Below are 16,737 nucleotides of genomic sequence, written 5' to 3' on the forward strand. Positions count from 1 at the left end.
TTTAACAAAACTACCAATGGTATTATTTCCTACCGTTATTATTGTGAGTATTACATTTTCTTATACTACACTGGGTAACAAATTTTGACCAACTTTGTGTTTATCTGATTTTTTTTTCTTTTTTTAATATCGTTGTGTGGTACTAATGACGTGCATAACATTAGTTTTCCCGAAATGTCGAAAATCGCCTTAAAATTCGTCTTTAACCCTTAGAAATCGGGTAATTTGTCGAATTTTTCCTCCATTTTTCGTTAAAGCGTAATAACTAAGAAACCATTTGCCCTAACACAACCGATTATGCCTTGCTTTTTAAGCAAAGAAACAGGCTTTTAAACTGTGTAAGTTCATTTGCAATATTACATGCGAAAGAAAATTTATTCAACAAATTTTGAGAAAATTCTTAATTTTTCCTCAAAATTAAGTATTTTTTTATTTCTGGAGTTGGCAACACTGTTTGTACAGTTAGACAAATTAAATCAGATATTTTTTGATCAGAGATTGATTCTGTAACTTTTAAATTGATATTCACGAGACGACGACAAAATGTTGGGGACAAAATCAGAAATTTGGTTATGAAATCAACTGGAACTTGATGTCATTTTTCATTTCCGTGTAATAGTTCCTACCGCCTATTTTCAACTAAAATATATTACATTTCTAACACTTTTCGTACGCAGAAGTTAATATTAAATGGCTAGTCTATATAAGCCGCAGTTTTGACCCGGTTTTGATTTTTATCGAGAAATTTAGAGCTAATTGCTATCTTACAATATGCTTCACTGAAGAAATAATGCAGAATTCACTTAGTCACTATGGAGTACGAAGACAGCGTACAAAATAAAAAACTTAGCAAAAATATATCCACTTTCACTATAAGAACATAATGAAGAACATTTTAAAAATGAGCACGCTTGCTTTTTAGCTTGTGGGAAGCTGATTTGTCATCAGAGACCAATGTCCAAATGTAATCTACCATCACCGCGGTGTCCCAGCGCCCTTGGTATCTTCTTTCCAATTTGTTCAATGTCTTGATGAAAGCGTTCACCATGTTCTTCACTCACATCTGCTAAATTTGGACGAAAAAAATCAAGATGGGAAAACAAAAAAATGCAATTTCAAGCCACTCTACAACTCAAATTGCGATATAGGTCAATCAAAGAATCTATTAACTCCCTATAATTTTCACTCCTATTTTTACCATGAAAACCTTGCACTAGCGTCCTGAAAAGCTTCCCAAGCACTTCTTTCCTCTCGAGTCATTCTATTCTGATGTTCTTCAGACTGAAGCATCTCACGTATCTGTGGGCCAGTAAATACGCCAGCTGTGATTTTAGCGTCAGTTAACTGTGGAAACATTTGTCTTACGTAAGAAAGAGCTGCAGAATGTGAATCTAATGCTCTGACAAACTGCTATATTTAGTATTGCTACTCTGCAAACCTAGAAGAAAACCGATCATCTTAAAATCTCCATTTATATTTTTGGTACTCAATCTTTTCCAACGATAATTTCACGTTTTCGTAGTCTTCCTTCATGTGGACTGAGTGTGCAACTGGTATAGAAAAATTCACATTTCAGTTGTGCAGAAAAACTGCCTTCAAACTTCTAGATGAACTGTCTATGAAAAGACGCCACTCCTCTGGTTGATGTGGGAAATCGATAGCTTCAACTAGACCACTAACGTCATGACAATAACACAAACTTCGTTCCATTTTGAAGAATTGTGAAAAGGTCCTATGCCTCTTCCTATATTTTGATATTTTACGTGTTAGAAGGAGAAAATTCCACTCATTTAAACGTGAAGCAACAAGTTCTGCCTTTGATCTGGGAAGATCTAAATCTCTTATCAAGTTCTTGCTGATTAAGCAAATGTGGTTCCTTTTTTCCTGGTTTCATGCAAAAAACTAAGATCAAGATCGGAAGATTCCTCTGGCTCTCCTTCCGATGACAATATCTCTGGTCGTTTGGGTACAGGAAGTTCGTCACTATGTCTGCCGTGTCGTGACAAAACGCTGTAACTTTGGCGGAGAAGTTTTGCGAAAATGAGCCGTAAAGTTTTCATTCGAAAATGTGATCTGTATCGTTGCGTGTAGAACCAGTGTAACTAGGCAATAATGGTCAACCAATCAGTTTTCACCAAATTTAATCACACAACATGCATTTACGTAACACTACATGTAACCACGTGTTTCCAAAGTCAAGATACACTGGTTCTACACGATACAGATCACATTTTCGAATGAAAACTTTTAGGCTCATTTTCGCAAAACTTCTCCGCCAAAGTTACAGCGTTTTGTCACGACACGGCAGATGTGGAACTGGAGCAATGGATGAAGGTAAACTGGGGTATTTTATTTTTCTCCTATTCTTTCTGTTTTTATAGTGTGTCACGTCAACTGAACAAAGTAGCAGTCATTATGGTGATTAGTAGGCTCTTTCCAAATTCGAGGAATAGCAAATGGCATATACTTTCTGGTTCCCCGTAACCAACCTTCTAATGTAGAGCGACAACTACCGCAACACACGTACGGAGCTCAATGTTTCTCTTGATCACCTACGGGCAATCGAAAGTAAGCTTCATATGCGACACAGAACATTGTTCCAAGCACAATGTTATGTTTAAGTTGTTTGGGGCTTATGTGATATCCACAAACATAACAAAATGAATCTGCTGACATTTTACAACACCTACTTGTAGACATTTTACCTTCCACACACAGCACCTAGTGAAATTAAATCAAATGCCACTGATATAATATAGTTACAACTATAGTTACGCAATACTGTATGCAGCTGGCTATCCAAGTGGAGTCATATAGAAATTTACTGACTTTACTTAAGTAAAAGTTAATATTATTTGTAAAAGTAAGGGGAAAAATAAGAAATTATATTTTTCTAGACAGTTATTTTCATTCAAAATAAATGTTGCATTCAAAATTTGTAATCATAGAACGCATATGTTACGAAACAGAATTTGCTAATTAATCCGCAAGAGTATGTTCTGCGTTGCCTTCTATGGACAGTCGAAGTAAAGGATGAAATTCTTACTCTAAAATGGCGTTCTTGAACAAAGACGATTTTGTAAAATTCCTTCCAAACAATCGACATTTGAAAAAAACTAATACCAGATTCGTAATTAGCACGTTAAAATCATTCGGTAAATGTAAAAACATTATGATAAACAATTTCTTGTTGAGCAGTGCTATCACCGTATTTATTGTCGCTTTCCTTGTCCTTTAGGCAGGCTACATATTGACTAGAGGAAGAGGACAATTAAGCCGTGAGACAGTACTATGAGCAATGCAACAAAACATTGTACCGCATATTCTCTCGAACACATGCTAGACAAATGCCTCTCCAATGTTAGATTGAAACACACAGTCAATGATTCAGCTTTCTCTCTCTCTCTCTTTTTCTGCATCTTCTTCTGCCTCCCTCTGCCTCGGCTTGCTGCCTTACCTTTGGTCAATATGCGGTCAGTTATATTATTGTCATAGAACATACCTTCTACTGAAAAAAATGCTTATTTCCACAAGCATTTTACTACATTCATGCGTTGAAAGTCCTACAAGAAGAAAAAAACAAAGGAAAACTTAAAATTATTCCTAGTAATGCAGAGATTGTTTTTACAGCGTCTTAACGAAGAGTGCCGATCCTAGTGGAGCCTAAGGGGCCTTGCATCAATAAAGGATATATTTGCTTGGATTGCTGGCAATGACACACATACACTTGAACGAACCTTCCGTCCAAAAGTTACACATTAATTCGCGCTGGTCCTCTTACCTAACAAAATGTGTGTTGCATAATATGAATTTTAACACATTATGTGATTTTTAAAAATAACAATCCGTAATGACAAAGAGCAATATGTGGTTTGAGCACTAGCGAAATATAGATCAATATCCTATAACAATATTCTTCATCCTTTACATAATCATTTTATTCTTTACAGTAATTCCGAGGTCACATAGAACGTCACATATTCTATTCAAATTTTGACATCCCTTCAGCATTTGTGCGCTATTTTCAAGTCCAAATCATCATTCTTCCAATATATAGGATAAGCCTAAATATTTATATTTTCCACTTTATTCTTCTTCTACTAGCCTGACTTTTCCATTTACTTCTTCATTTAACTCGAAATATTTGTTTTCTTATAATAATTGTTTTAGACCATTTTCTTCCAAAGACTTTTTTACAATTCACTACTTTCTTTAGACTTAACTTATCAACTAGTATGTGCCCTATTTAAGTATAAGAGTTTCACAGTCCTGCGGTACTTCCGCAACAATTTTTATAGACTTAGTTGGTGAGTACTTCAAATTATATGCCCGTACCCAAACTCTGTCTATAAAAATTATTGCGTGAGTACCTTAGGATGCTGAAACATGTATGTCTGGATAGCGCACATACTAGTTCCTAAGTGAAGTCTTGACCCGACTACGGTAGATCCCATAGTTTTGGAGCTATGGACCTTTAAAGTTCTTTTTTTTTTATGTTTTCGGCAGCCTATAACTTCGAAAGAAAGCATTTGTGCATCCAGGTTGGTCTATATTTTGTCAGGAATCACCTCCCAAACGTTGTCGATGCTGTTTTTAAACACCTTGTATATTGCATTTTTATACCTATCTAGTCTATAAAAGTCCAGTAACATTAGTAGTTGGTAGCTCTAGGGAATCAAATGAAATTACCAAAGGAGTGAAAAAATAGACGTAAAGTTTGTACGGGATGTTTAAGGGCATGGAGAAATGAATACCATTTTTTATATACTACGAGGGTTATATAAAAATATCTGGACATAAATCATTTAAGGCTGACTCACACATGAGGTGCGGTGCCCTGCCGCTCCGTGCCACGGCCTGTACCATTTACACATACCATGCCGTGCCGTACTGCTTTCTACACTATTTCCCAAGATGGATTGCAAAGAGAAAAACTTCGTGTCGTTTCGTGTGCTCCGAAGAATGCCGAAGGATCATTCTCTTCAAGGTGGACTTTCAGGGCACGACATGGGAACGGCATGTCATGTGTGAATTAAAAAAAAGAAAAGACAACCCAATGAATTTTTAATGTCAAAGTCTGAAAAGAAACTTTGTGTACCACAGTAAGGGCAAGGCACACTGTGTCTGAATTAACCATGCTCTAAAAGGAGTTTCAGATAATAATGATACATACGAACCATCAAAAATGACCAAAAGTAAACTTGATTGGATTGTGCACTGAATACGTCATATGCGTCTCTGCGGTAGACTCTTTGTAATCCGTTTGTATGTGTCGTTATGAAACACATTTAAACAACATGAACTACAGACTGGGTGTTCTGTGCTACTTATTCATATTATAAACCGATAAAAAAAAATAATCACAAAAATAAAGCTCAACTAAAATATAAGTATAAAAAACAATATAAAAATGTCGTAACTGAACTGATATAAAATTATATAATGTAATTATTTGCAAACCAGAGTAATCCATCAGCAAGCGCATATCTGAAGAGTATTAATCTGAATATTATCGACACAGAAATTATACACTGCTTGTTTGATTGAAGTTGGACGCTCATTTTCAGATGAGACCACGTCAAGAGTTAAATATAGTGGCCCCGCGTAGCGTAGTCCCTAACGCTCTCGTCTTTGGTGCTAGCGGTCCCGGGTTTGATACCCTGTGAGAACACACGGTTGAAAAAGTGTAAAAGGTTTGTTACCATTCTGAGTGAAGTTTATCCTGGGTTTTCCTCATTAACACTTGGGAAATACCAAGATAGTATCTAATTTACAGGTCCCAGATCGCTTTATCCTTCCCTTTCCTCGGATAGTATGACCGCCGAGGGACGTTATCCCTCATATGTGACGGGCTAACATGGCGGTAGATGCTGAAAGCCTAGAAATGTAATTTCTAATCCTAATCATAACTATTAATACGAACTGCTATTCGAACACTCCAAAACCCGAAACCGAAAAATCTAGCTCTGACGTCCTAATCAGCCAGTCGTTAATAACACTCCTATATTATAAGGACTAGAACCATAAATATTATATTTAGTAAATGTAATTTACTTACACTGCGATGACTCCTGCCTTTTTCCCGAAGAAATCCTTCCGTAGCTTGTGTTTATAGTAATTGAGAGAAGGCATAGAAGGTCGATGAGGCATCAGCTCTTCGTTTCGGAAAACCTTCTCAATTTCATCTGGGTCATAGATGAACAGAAGATCAGGGCGCCCTAATAGGTTCCTGAGTGTCACTATTCTCCCATACTTTTCATATAAATGTTTGGATATTTTATCCACGTCTTGAATTCTGTAATTACCTGTCAAGAGAAAGGAGACGGTTTAAAAGGCACAGATCTATAGGAGGCTGGGAATTAGTCTCTATTTAAAATTGTTTATAACGTTTTCAATACTTAACCAATTTCCATGAAATGAAAAGCATTTTGTTTCTTACAATCGTAGAACTGCTATGCATTTCTAAAATTCCACACAAGCCATATCATTTGTGACAGACTTCAGCAGATACTCGAGGGACACGTTTGCAAAAACATGGTGACTTTATGTACATACTCCTCCAATTCATTAAGAGTTTTCGGTTTATTATGATAACTCCCACCCTTACACTATTGGAAGAAGTCCTAGTGCGTTTGGTCAGGAATCCATACTTGCAATTCAGTAGGGCCACGACGTCCTAATAAGCGTACTGGATAATGGGTGTCGATCCACGTACTGACAAGACGTCCCAAGCAACCCGAAATTATATAATGCTTTTACAGTATACGATATCAGGAAAAGGTTACGTGTAAGTTTGAAACTGCTAAACGGAATAACACCATATCTTGGATTACATCCATTATTGTATAGTACAATCATAGTGACCATGTTGAAGGCCGTCATCTTATATTCAGATCCAAAACATTTAATAGGAACGGGGTTATGTGACATCGATTTGAGAAAACTTTTCACCATAAGCACACATCTTACGTTATTTCCGAGTTCTATAACCACTGAATAGTTATTGCCTTTTTCCTAAAATCTGTTTATTAACTTACAATTGTATTTCCAAGCTTATAAGTGCACGGCGGCTCATTGGTGTAGGACTTTCACATGGTACGTGAGATCGCTGGTTCAATCCTCGGACAAATAAGTTCGGGGTTTCACGGTATACTCTCGTTTCCTCCCACATTCTCGTTCGACTTATTGTTCCATCAACATTCACTTGTCTTAGCTATCTGTCTCCCTTACCCTAAAGAACATAAGCGTGGGACGTTAAACTCAAAGATTTTATTTCCTTTCCAAACGTATAAGTATTGTATATATAACGGTAATCAAGAAAGTTATGTCGCTTTCTGTGAAGATTTGTATTCAATTGGCCCTCACATTGTGAGTTGAATGCGAATGAAGATAAGGCGAAGTGGGTATATCCAACAAATGAGATAAGTTGTAGATGTGGGTATATACAATATACTACCTGGTTGTGGCAGATAAGTTAATTGCGTAAGGACAGAGTGAACATGGGACCTCAACAGATCGTCCTAAGGGCGTGTACGCCGTACAAGTTCAAACTGAGGTCAAACACCGCTGCAATGGAGCGGAAGATATGCCAGGCCTTTGGTGAGGGTATCGCGACTACGCGGACAGTGCAGCGGTGGTTTAACAAGTTTAAGGATGGTGACGAAACACTCGAAGACGCAGCACGTGCCGGAAAATCAACACATGTATAAAATGAAGATCTTCAGACAGAAATTGAGGCGAACAATGGCCAGACATGTATAGAACTGGGACTACAATTCAGTGTGAGTGGAAAAACCAATCGGCAGCACCTCCATCAACTTGGGAAGCACTACAAGTTGAGTCGATGGGTCCCACATGATTTGACTCCGGACCAGAAGGCAACTCGAGCAGACATGTGTTTCTTTGCTGCCTCTTCTGAGGAAGGAAACATTTCTGGACAGGGTTTGAGAAGTGGGTTCTGTATAAAGCTCCACGGCGCTGTCATCATTGGTTAGCAACCCATGAACCGGTTCCAAAATAGCCCAAACCAGCACAGCACCAATAGAAGGACCTCCTGTGTGTTTGGTGGACTGCTCGTGGCATTGTTCATTGGGAACTGCTACCAGATGTTCAGAGCATCAATAGAATTGTGTACTGTCAGCAGTTGAGCTGTGTTCAAGAAAAACTCAAAACTCTGGTGCCAAAACTTCTGAATCGCAAAGGGGTCCTCCTGTTATAGAACAACGCTAGAATTACCCGGACACCATTCTACACCTTGGATGGAAAACACTATTGCATCCTCCATACTCCCCGGACATTGCACCGTCCGATTATCACTTGCTCCATTCCTTGGACAATCATCTTAGTGGACGCCAGTACAAATCCCTAGTAGAGGTGCAAAATGCACTTGATACTTTCTTCGCCTCATGGCCCACCAAGTTCTACCGCGATGGAATCTATGGCCTTCCAGAACGTTGGCAGAAGGTCTTCGATGCTAATGGGACTACTTTTGATATTCCAGGTACGTCTTAGGGGACATATCTATGTTCGAAGGTCTTGGGTGAAAAAAGGACAGAACGTTTTTTTTTTGTTGTTGTTGTTTTTTTTTTTTTGTTAGCTTATACATCCTCATACTGTATAATGTAAATGCACACAAAACTTGAGATCACGTGAGGCATCATTTAATATTGTTCAATTGAACTAATTTTTGTCATGAGTAACTTTAGTCTGTTATGGAGACTCAAAAAACAAAAAAAAAAACAAAAACTAATGCTGGAAAATAAAGACCGCTCTAATAAACATTCCGCAATCATTTTCTTACAGTTTATAAGATTTGCTGATTGGTATATGGCTCGACTTTGGGAACCCCCTCGTGTCTAAGCATTTAGTGTAGCCTTTGGCGTGGGAGACCCGGGTTCGATTCCCGGCGGGAGCTCATGTTGTTCGAATTGCTCGAAGCTGTTGAGCCACGTCTCATATAGCCACGTTGTTGAAAGGGGCAAAAAACTTAAATCAAAATTCAAATCTCGTCTTTGGATTTTTTTTTTTTTCATTTCTATGTTCATTCTAACATAGCATTATAGAGTTAAATTAAAATCAATACACAGGTTCAACATTAATGAGTCTGTTAATAATAAGATATCTTTATAGAATTCGGCTTGTTCAGATATAGGAATCCTAAGTACGGTATATCGGACGAATGTAGAAATAAACATATAAACATATGTGAAATGAAGATATGAATAATATTCCATTTTAGACTTTCAAGCTATGCCATGCACATTTGTCCATTCGTCTGCCTATCTGTCAACAGGTATATCAAAGCAAAAACGGTATATGGAGAAGAGTTTTGTTATTCGATTTAGCGCCTCAAGGAAAAACTTTATCTTCATCCATATCTATCTATCTACGTATATATATATATATATATATATATATATATATATATATATATATATATGTGTGTGTGTGTGTGTGTGTGTGTGTGTGTGCAGGGGGTTCTTTTATTATGTAGCCAAAATCCATTGGTGAAATCCTCACACCTAAACAATAAAAATAGTCTATATGAACATAGAGCGGAAAACGCTGTGTTTCAAAGTTATGAGATGCCGAAATCGAGAAAATTGTAACTTTGAGACTACCTAGCTCGAAAACTATGAGAGATATCAAAGGTGGTTAAAGAAATATTAGAGGAACTAGTACATTGTCTATCTAAATAACCATGTTTCAGAGTTGGAACTTATCGGCGCAACGAATTTTACACAGGGTGCTGCGGTATACGTTTCGCTTTTCCACCTCTCTCTCTAAAATCATGTGCGCCGGTACAACTCAACTCTATAACATGGGTATTTAGATAGAGAGTGTACTAGTTCCTCTAATATTTCTTTAACCACCTTTGATCTCTCTCATAGTTTTCGAACTAGGTAGCCTCAAAGTTACAATTTTCTCGATTTCGGTATCTCATAACTTAGAAACAAAGCGTTTTCCGCTGTATGTTTATATAGACTATTTTTATTGTTTAGGTGTGAGAATTTCATTAGTTGATTTTGGCTACATAATAAATGAACACTTATATATATATATATATATATATATATATATATATATATATATATATATATATATATATATATAATGCGATAATTACTTCATAAATTATTATTATTATTAAATTAGCCAAGCAGACTTCTCCCTTCGCAAGAGTTACCCTGATGTTCTTTGGTTTCAATGATGTAATTGGCCTTAATTGTACAGTATGTCGTTCGGTTGTACGAGCTCCTTCGTGGCTAAGCGGCTAGCGTACGCGCCTTTGGCGTGGGAGACCCGGGTTCGATTCCCGGCGGGAGCTCATGTGGTTCGGATTCCACGTTAATCAGTAGGTCCACGTCTCATATAGCCTCGCTGCTGAGCGGGACGTTAAACTCAAAATCAACTCAACTCGTTCGGTTGTATAAATATTTAGTGTTGTCCTTTATGTCAAAGACGAAACACCTCATCAGGTTCTTTTCCACGTGGTAAGGTGCCAAGAACCGACGATACGTTGCCACGTTGGATAGCAACAGCTTTGTGTTGAATCAGGAAAGATGTTGAACGAACATCTCCAGTAACGATAGATATGCGTCTGCCTACCTCAATAATAAAATCAAGGCTGCAGACCCCCAAGCACCACTAGTCTCGACTGCAATTGAAGCAAAAATGAATTTATCAAGGAAGTTGTTGTATTTCCTTTGCTTTTCTACCTCTCTACGACTAGTAACAGCTAAAGGGAGACTTGAATGGGCAGATGTATCTGAACATGTAGTGATTTGCCTCTCATCGAAGGAACTAATGTCATGCCATATTGTCCAGTGTTTCTTTCAGAAACAATGTTCCGGGGGGGCACACTTAGTATTCCGGGGGGCACTGCTAATACTATTCTATTTATTATTATATTATAGACGAATTATTTTCGCCTCCTCGGGGGGCACTCTCAGAGCTCCCAAAAACAGGTCTGGAAGAAACACTGATTGGGTAGTTTACCGTTGTGAGGTGCCAGGTAGCCAGAGCCGAAACAACTGTTACCTATGAACACCAACACAAAATACTAAAAAAAAAAAAAAAAAAAAAAATTGATGAAGGAGAGTGACTGGGAATATTCAGATTAACTGCAATATTTGCATAGAATGCAAATGAGAAAAAAAATCATTCCCTCTTGGAGATAAGGTTCTCTCCTGTAAGGGCCGCCACTCCCTTGTAAAGTCGGTAGAGCAATATTAATTAATTTTGTGGAACAGCAGATCTCAGGGTCATCTGCATAACAGCCATGCTCAAAGATGCTACAATAGTAAGTCAGTTTCAAATTTCAAATAAGGTTAAAAAAAAAAAACTTTTTAAATTTTTACAGGTAGCAGCCTGTATTTGAACTCACTATCTCATGGCTGTTATTTGGTTCCTTGGGCAGAATACTCTCTCTGAGCCCCATACAGAGAGTTGGTCAAACATACCAAAACAAGGGGAAAATGCCTCCTTGAATCACACTCCTGAAACAAACATATCATTAGCACAGGTACTCACCCTACAGCAAATTGAATAGACATTGGTTCTGGTAAGAGCTGGCAGTTTTATTTTCCACATCGGAATCAGGAACATAGATATGGTAGATGTGAAGAGATCCACACTTCAATACACTAAATATTTATCACCTTTTTTTGTAGTGCATTACCACACACACACTTTAATATATATTGATATGCTTGATATATTTTACACACTATTTCATCATTATAAAAATAAATAAAAGTAGAGGGAGGATGAAAACTTGAAGTTACAAAGGTCTGTCTGACCTTTAAATAGATAAAAAAAAATATGTAGATATATACAACTTTCTTTTATCTCCTCATATTGGTGAGTTTCTAGTCTCTAACAGTTTTTAGAGGAGAGATGTATTTCACTGAAAACATATTTCACTAGATGTGAATATAAACAACACAGATTGAAGAAAACAATAAAACAAAATTAATATGCAAATTCACTGTTCTGATATTCAGTCGACGTACACAAGTTTTAAGTGGAATGTCACAGTGTCCTCCTAGATTCTCATTCCACTGCGAAATACAATGTTCGGTATGAGATATGGTACACAGGAATATAAATGTTTTATGAAGGAACCTGTTAGTAGCTCCAATAAACAAGCAAAATAATTGCTTGAAGCCTTGTTCTAAATGTCCAAGGACAGGCACGGCTTAAAGGCGTTACCGGCCTATGTTTACTATCTCTACTTGAGATATCTTAAGTTATATATTTCTTCCATATTGGCAGAACTAGGTTTTCCATATTAAAATTGGTATGTTCGATGAGATTCAAACTACGTGGTCTCTATTGAGTGTCCGTAGCACTCAGAGAAAGTGTGAAGATTCACTGAACGTAAAAGTTTACTTTCATCTTTCCACTAGATTTAATAATCACCACTGTGACGTATTTACTACATATATGTGCATATCTTACACATTCTGTAACATTATTATAACTTCATATAGAAAACTGAGTTCTACACACTCGCGTATACAGTTGTTCACAGGACCATCCAGGGGAACCGGAAACACTTTGTTCTCACCTTGTCCCGGGTATCGAACTCTCTGTCAGAGAAGTCAGGTGACTTCCTTCTAACCGAAAAACTATATCTTGTCGCCTCTCGATTATAGCTTGAACTACCTCGTTCTCTCATGAAAACGAGTATATGTCTTTACCTAAAACAAGGAAACGAAGAAACTCGCTTCCGCAAGAAACCTATGACAAAGGGTTCTCTGCCTTGCGGCGATATTGCGGGTGGTCTGTCCTCCCAATACACATTTTCAGCTACCTTCCGTAGCCAAATTCACCCTTTCTTTGCTGACACGTGCTGCCCCTTCTTCAAGGACGGTCAACACGGAAGCTTTTGCTCCCAGCAGAAACTATGAGAGTTTTAAACACAACTTTTGTTATTTTTCACTTGTTACACATGAATTAAATAGAGAAACATATGTTATTATACATCAAAATAAAGGAAAATATACAAAGAATACATATTTATACAATTTATGAACTGTCATCTCTCTCAGAAGCAGCAGTACACCCAATTCCTGTGGCTGTCTTTCAAAACTGTCTGCTACTAATGCAGCCATGTTTGCTTGTAGAGAGATTGAGGAAACATCTTTGTTAATTATTTATTTTTCACAAATACAAGATCCAAGTGTCTTGTTCGATAAGGGAAACACGCTGATAAAATAAATCAGAATTTTATGCGGTATTTCCAAGAACGTGTTTAGCTTAGTACGTAAATATTAATATTAAACACAGAAAATAAGTCAAATCAGAGTATACATTTTCAAATTGGTGTTGCATTTCGGGAACTAACTAAAGGCTCGCTGGCCAGGTTTACTGGTCTCTGGTGAGCAAGGGGGAGGAAATGACGCTTGGGCTACACTGCATTGGAAATCACACCTAAAGAAAACTAAAATTTCGCATGTAGAAGCGAAAAAGTTTATGGCATTTGAAACAATACAAACTCTGTGTTTCAACACACTGTATCAAACTCAGTGTAGTTTCACCAAGGAAGTCCGTAGGCTACTTCCTGTATATAACGATGCTTATTTAGTTCCTATTCTGGCGATTTCTTTCTATGGTGAGTCGTGAGAGACCTCACATCATGTAGTCTAGGCGAGAGCAAGTCGGGAAAGAAAAAAAAAACTTCTCTCAGCGTTCGCTCTCTTCCAGCGTTCTGAAAATCATGTATGATTCTTATAGAATCTGCTCATTTCCTAGTTAATTAATCCTCCATATATACTTTTAATATCATTTTCTTCCATCATCCCCTGTAAGCTATACATTATGCAACGACGCAGTAATTATATGCAACCCATTAATACACTATATAATGCCTATAAATGATATAAACATAATTGAAATACATACAATATAATACAATATTGTATTAATATTTACGTACTATGCTAGGCGTTTTACACTTCATTACTAATAATATTAAAATAATAGGCATAGAATATGCTAATGTTAAGCAATTAATTATACCACAAAAGTATCATATTTACATATACATATGCAAATGTGCCCCTCATCTGCATTTCAATATGCAGATGATGGAGAAGGACATCGGCCTTCTACACCGTCTGAACGACAACAGCAGGCGGGTTCCCGTGTAGAAGGAATTCCAGCCGTGGCAAGGGCTTGTAAAATGATATCATACACACAGGGGTGTCTAGAGTGTCTGCCCTTGCTCTTCATGCATGAAAGGCCATGCAGGCCACGTTGGTTAACTTGACCTCCGCAAGCTGGACAGCGATGTGCCTCACAAACACCTGAACCTAATCTTAAGGCGACAGCGATTCGGAAGTTACTTAGTGATATGAAGACCTAATGGTGAGGAGGGTATTGCATTCAACTATGCCTCAGCATGGAGGAATGAAGCATCAAGAAGCCTGATTATATCCTCTGACGTAATAACTGACTGTGAAGGCACATTGTCACGCTACAAGAACTTGTAGCTCTCATTAAAAAAAAAAAAAAAAAACTTGCAATCCTATTTTTACATTTACTGTTTAGATGTTACAACTTCTTGAGAGCAAGAAAGATATCTCCCCCCAAGGGCGCCGATCTGGGGAGGCAAGGGGATCCGCCCCCCCCCCTCAAAGCTCATGTGGGTCCCCTATTGTATTTATGAATATACTACATTTGGCATAATTTGAATGTAATTTGTCTTAAAATTCTCATATATATATACTTTCTTCATCTGAATGGACCCCTCAAATTTACAGATAAATCGGCGCCCTTGTCTCCACCCATGTAGGACTGCACTCTAGTGGACAAACAGTGAACCTCCTCATTACAATTGTGTATTTTGGCGCACTTCCCCTCCCTATCCAAAAGAAACTGTTTTTCGTAAGCGGCGAAACTGGTTTTTCTTTTATGTCAGCGGGAAGGCGATAGCAGGTAGCAAGTAACACGTCCCAGAAAGTTCCACATTGTTCAACTCCTTGCAAAATGGAAAAAAATTGTGTCCCTTTCAAGACTATGTTTAAATGGTGAAATATGGTAGGGTTTCAAGATTTTTCTTTATGACAGCTACAAGTTCTTGTAGCGTGACAAGGCACTTTAAGAGAAGAACTACAATTAGTATATACCGAGATGCCTGAGAACCTCTATTGCTAATTTCTGGAAGATCTGTATCTATTAAATTTTTCCATTTGCTAGAGCCTTCTTGAACCGTACCATCTGGATCCAGGTGGTAATCTAGCGGAAGGAGAGCCTCGAATAAACGAAGAGATCTGTGGTAAAACGCTAGAAAGGTAGTAATCGCCATATCTACGGATATACAGGGTGTTTCAAAACAACACCGACAACGTTTGGGAGGTGATTCCTGGCACCAAGATGAGACAAAAAGTATAGACAATCCTGGGTGAACAAATGCTTTCTTTCTGGATTATAGGATGATAAAAACATGATAAAATGAAATTTAAAAGTCCATAGCTCCAAAACTATGGGACCTACCGTAGTCAGGTCAAGACACATAGGAATTGGTATGTGCCCTATCCAAATATCCAAGTCTCAGAATCCTACGGTACTTCCGCAACAATTTTTATAGAGGTAGTTGGTGAGTACGTCAAATTGCATGCCCTTAGCCAAACTCCCTCTATAAAAGTTGCTTCGTGAGTACCTTAGTATTCTGAAACGTATTTTTGGACAACGCACATATTAGTTGCTAAACGAAGTCTTCACCCAACTACGATAGATCCCACAGTTTTGGAGCTATGGACCTTTAAAATTCATTTTTCCATGTTTTCGGCAGCCTATAACTCCAAAAGGAAGAATTTGTGTATCCAGGTTGGTCTATATTTTTCGTCTTATCTTGGTGTCAGGAATCACCTTCCAAACGTTGTTGATGTTGTTTTGAAACACCCTGTATATTAAAATGCTAGGTTTATATGTTTGTCCGCAATCCTGTCGAAAACCACAAGTGCTACAAACATGCCGTTTTCACTGGCCGATTCCAAATTTTGTGTGGATTGTCGAATTCTAATTCAAATTTTCATAAACCGTGTCGTTATTGTTCTATTCAACATTTTAGGAGCCGTTTTGGGCTCATAAGATTAACATTGTTGCAGGTTGAAAAGACGGCGTATGGCAGGCCGAACAGTAAAGAAGTTACGTATGGCGTGCTGACAGACATAACAGGCGCTTTGCTTAAATCTGAATGGCAAAACGTATTGCATACTGCCAACTTCATAGACCTCAAGAGACGCAATGAGGCGTACTCAGACAGATATGGATATATTTGAAAAACATATTTCCACTTGATATCGTGTTATTCCTACAAATTTGCTACAAACTCAATCCAACATCTATAAGTAGCAATTCACTTCCTTTCTGAGTCTCCTATTCTTTACTTGTGTGAGTAAGGAGACATGCACAGTGGAAAGGAGATTCATGATCATAACAGAACGATGCACTGAGTAGACAGCGCAGGTTCAATTAGACATATATACAGTGGCGGATCCAAGGGAGGGGCTATAGGGGCTATAGCCACCCCCTTGACATTCAGGTTTACACTGGATAAAATGGGCTTCAATCTTGCTTTACACTGGATAAAACGGCAAACTATGGTTTAGCCCCTCGCTTGATCATATCCTGGATCCGCCACTGTATATATATATATATTCAGAAAATGTCATAGAAACCAAACTCTTTAATGTGGTGTACATTGATACTGTTATTCTGTTACTCGTT

The 16,737-nt window shown here is 37.8% G+C and overlaps 1 protein-coding gene across 1 annotated transcript in view; it reads right to left on the reverse strand.

Moving 5' to 3' along the window:
• The window catches only part of LOC145669822 (uncharacterized), a 382,300-nt gene that overhangs the window by 136,083 nt on the left and 229,480 nt on the right, over window positions 1-16,737 (reverse strand). Inside the window, exon 14 of the mRNA XM_081738166.1 lies at window positions 6,059-6,305. Within this exon, the coding sequence (XP_081594292.1) occupies window positions 6,059-6,305 (247 nt within the window). The remainder of the gene's footprint in view (window positions 1-6,058; window positions 6,306-16,737) is intronic.

This window comes from Thermobia domestica, chromosome 14 (genome assembly GCF_964235325.1).
Source record: "Thermobia domestica chromosome 14, izTheDome1.hap1.1, whole genome shotgun sequence".
In the NCBI taxonomy this organism is placed as follows: domain Eukaryota; kingdom Metazoa; phylum Arthropoda; class Insecta; order Zygentoma; family Lepismatidae; genus Thermobia; species Thermobia domestica.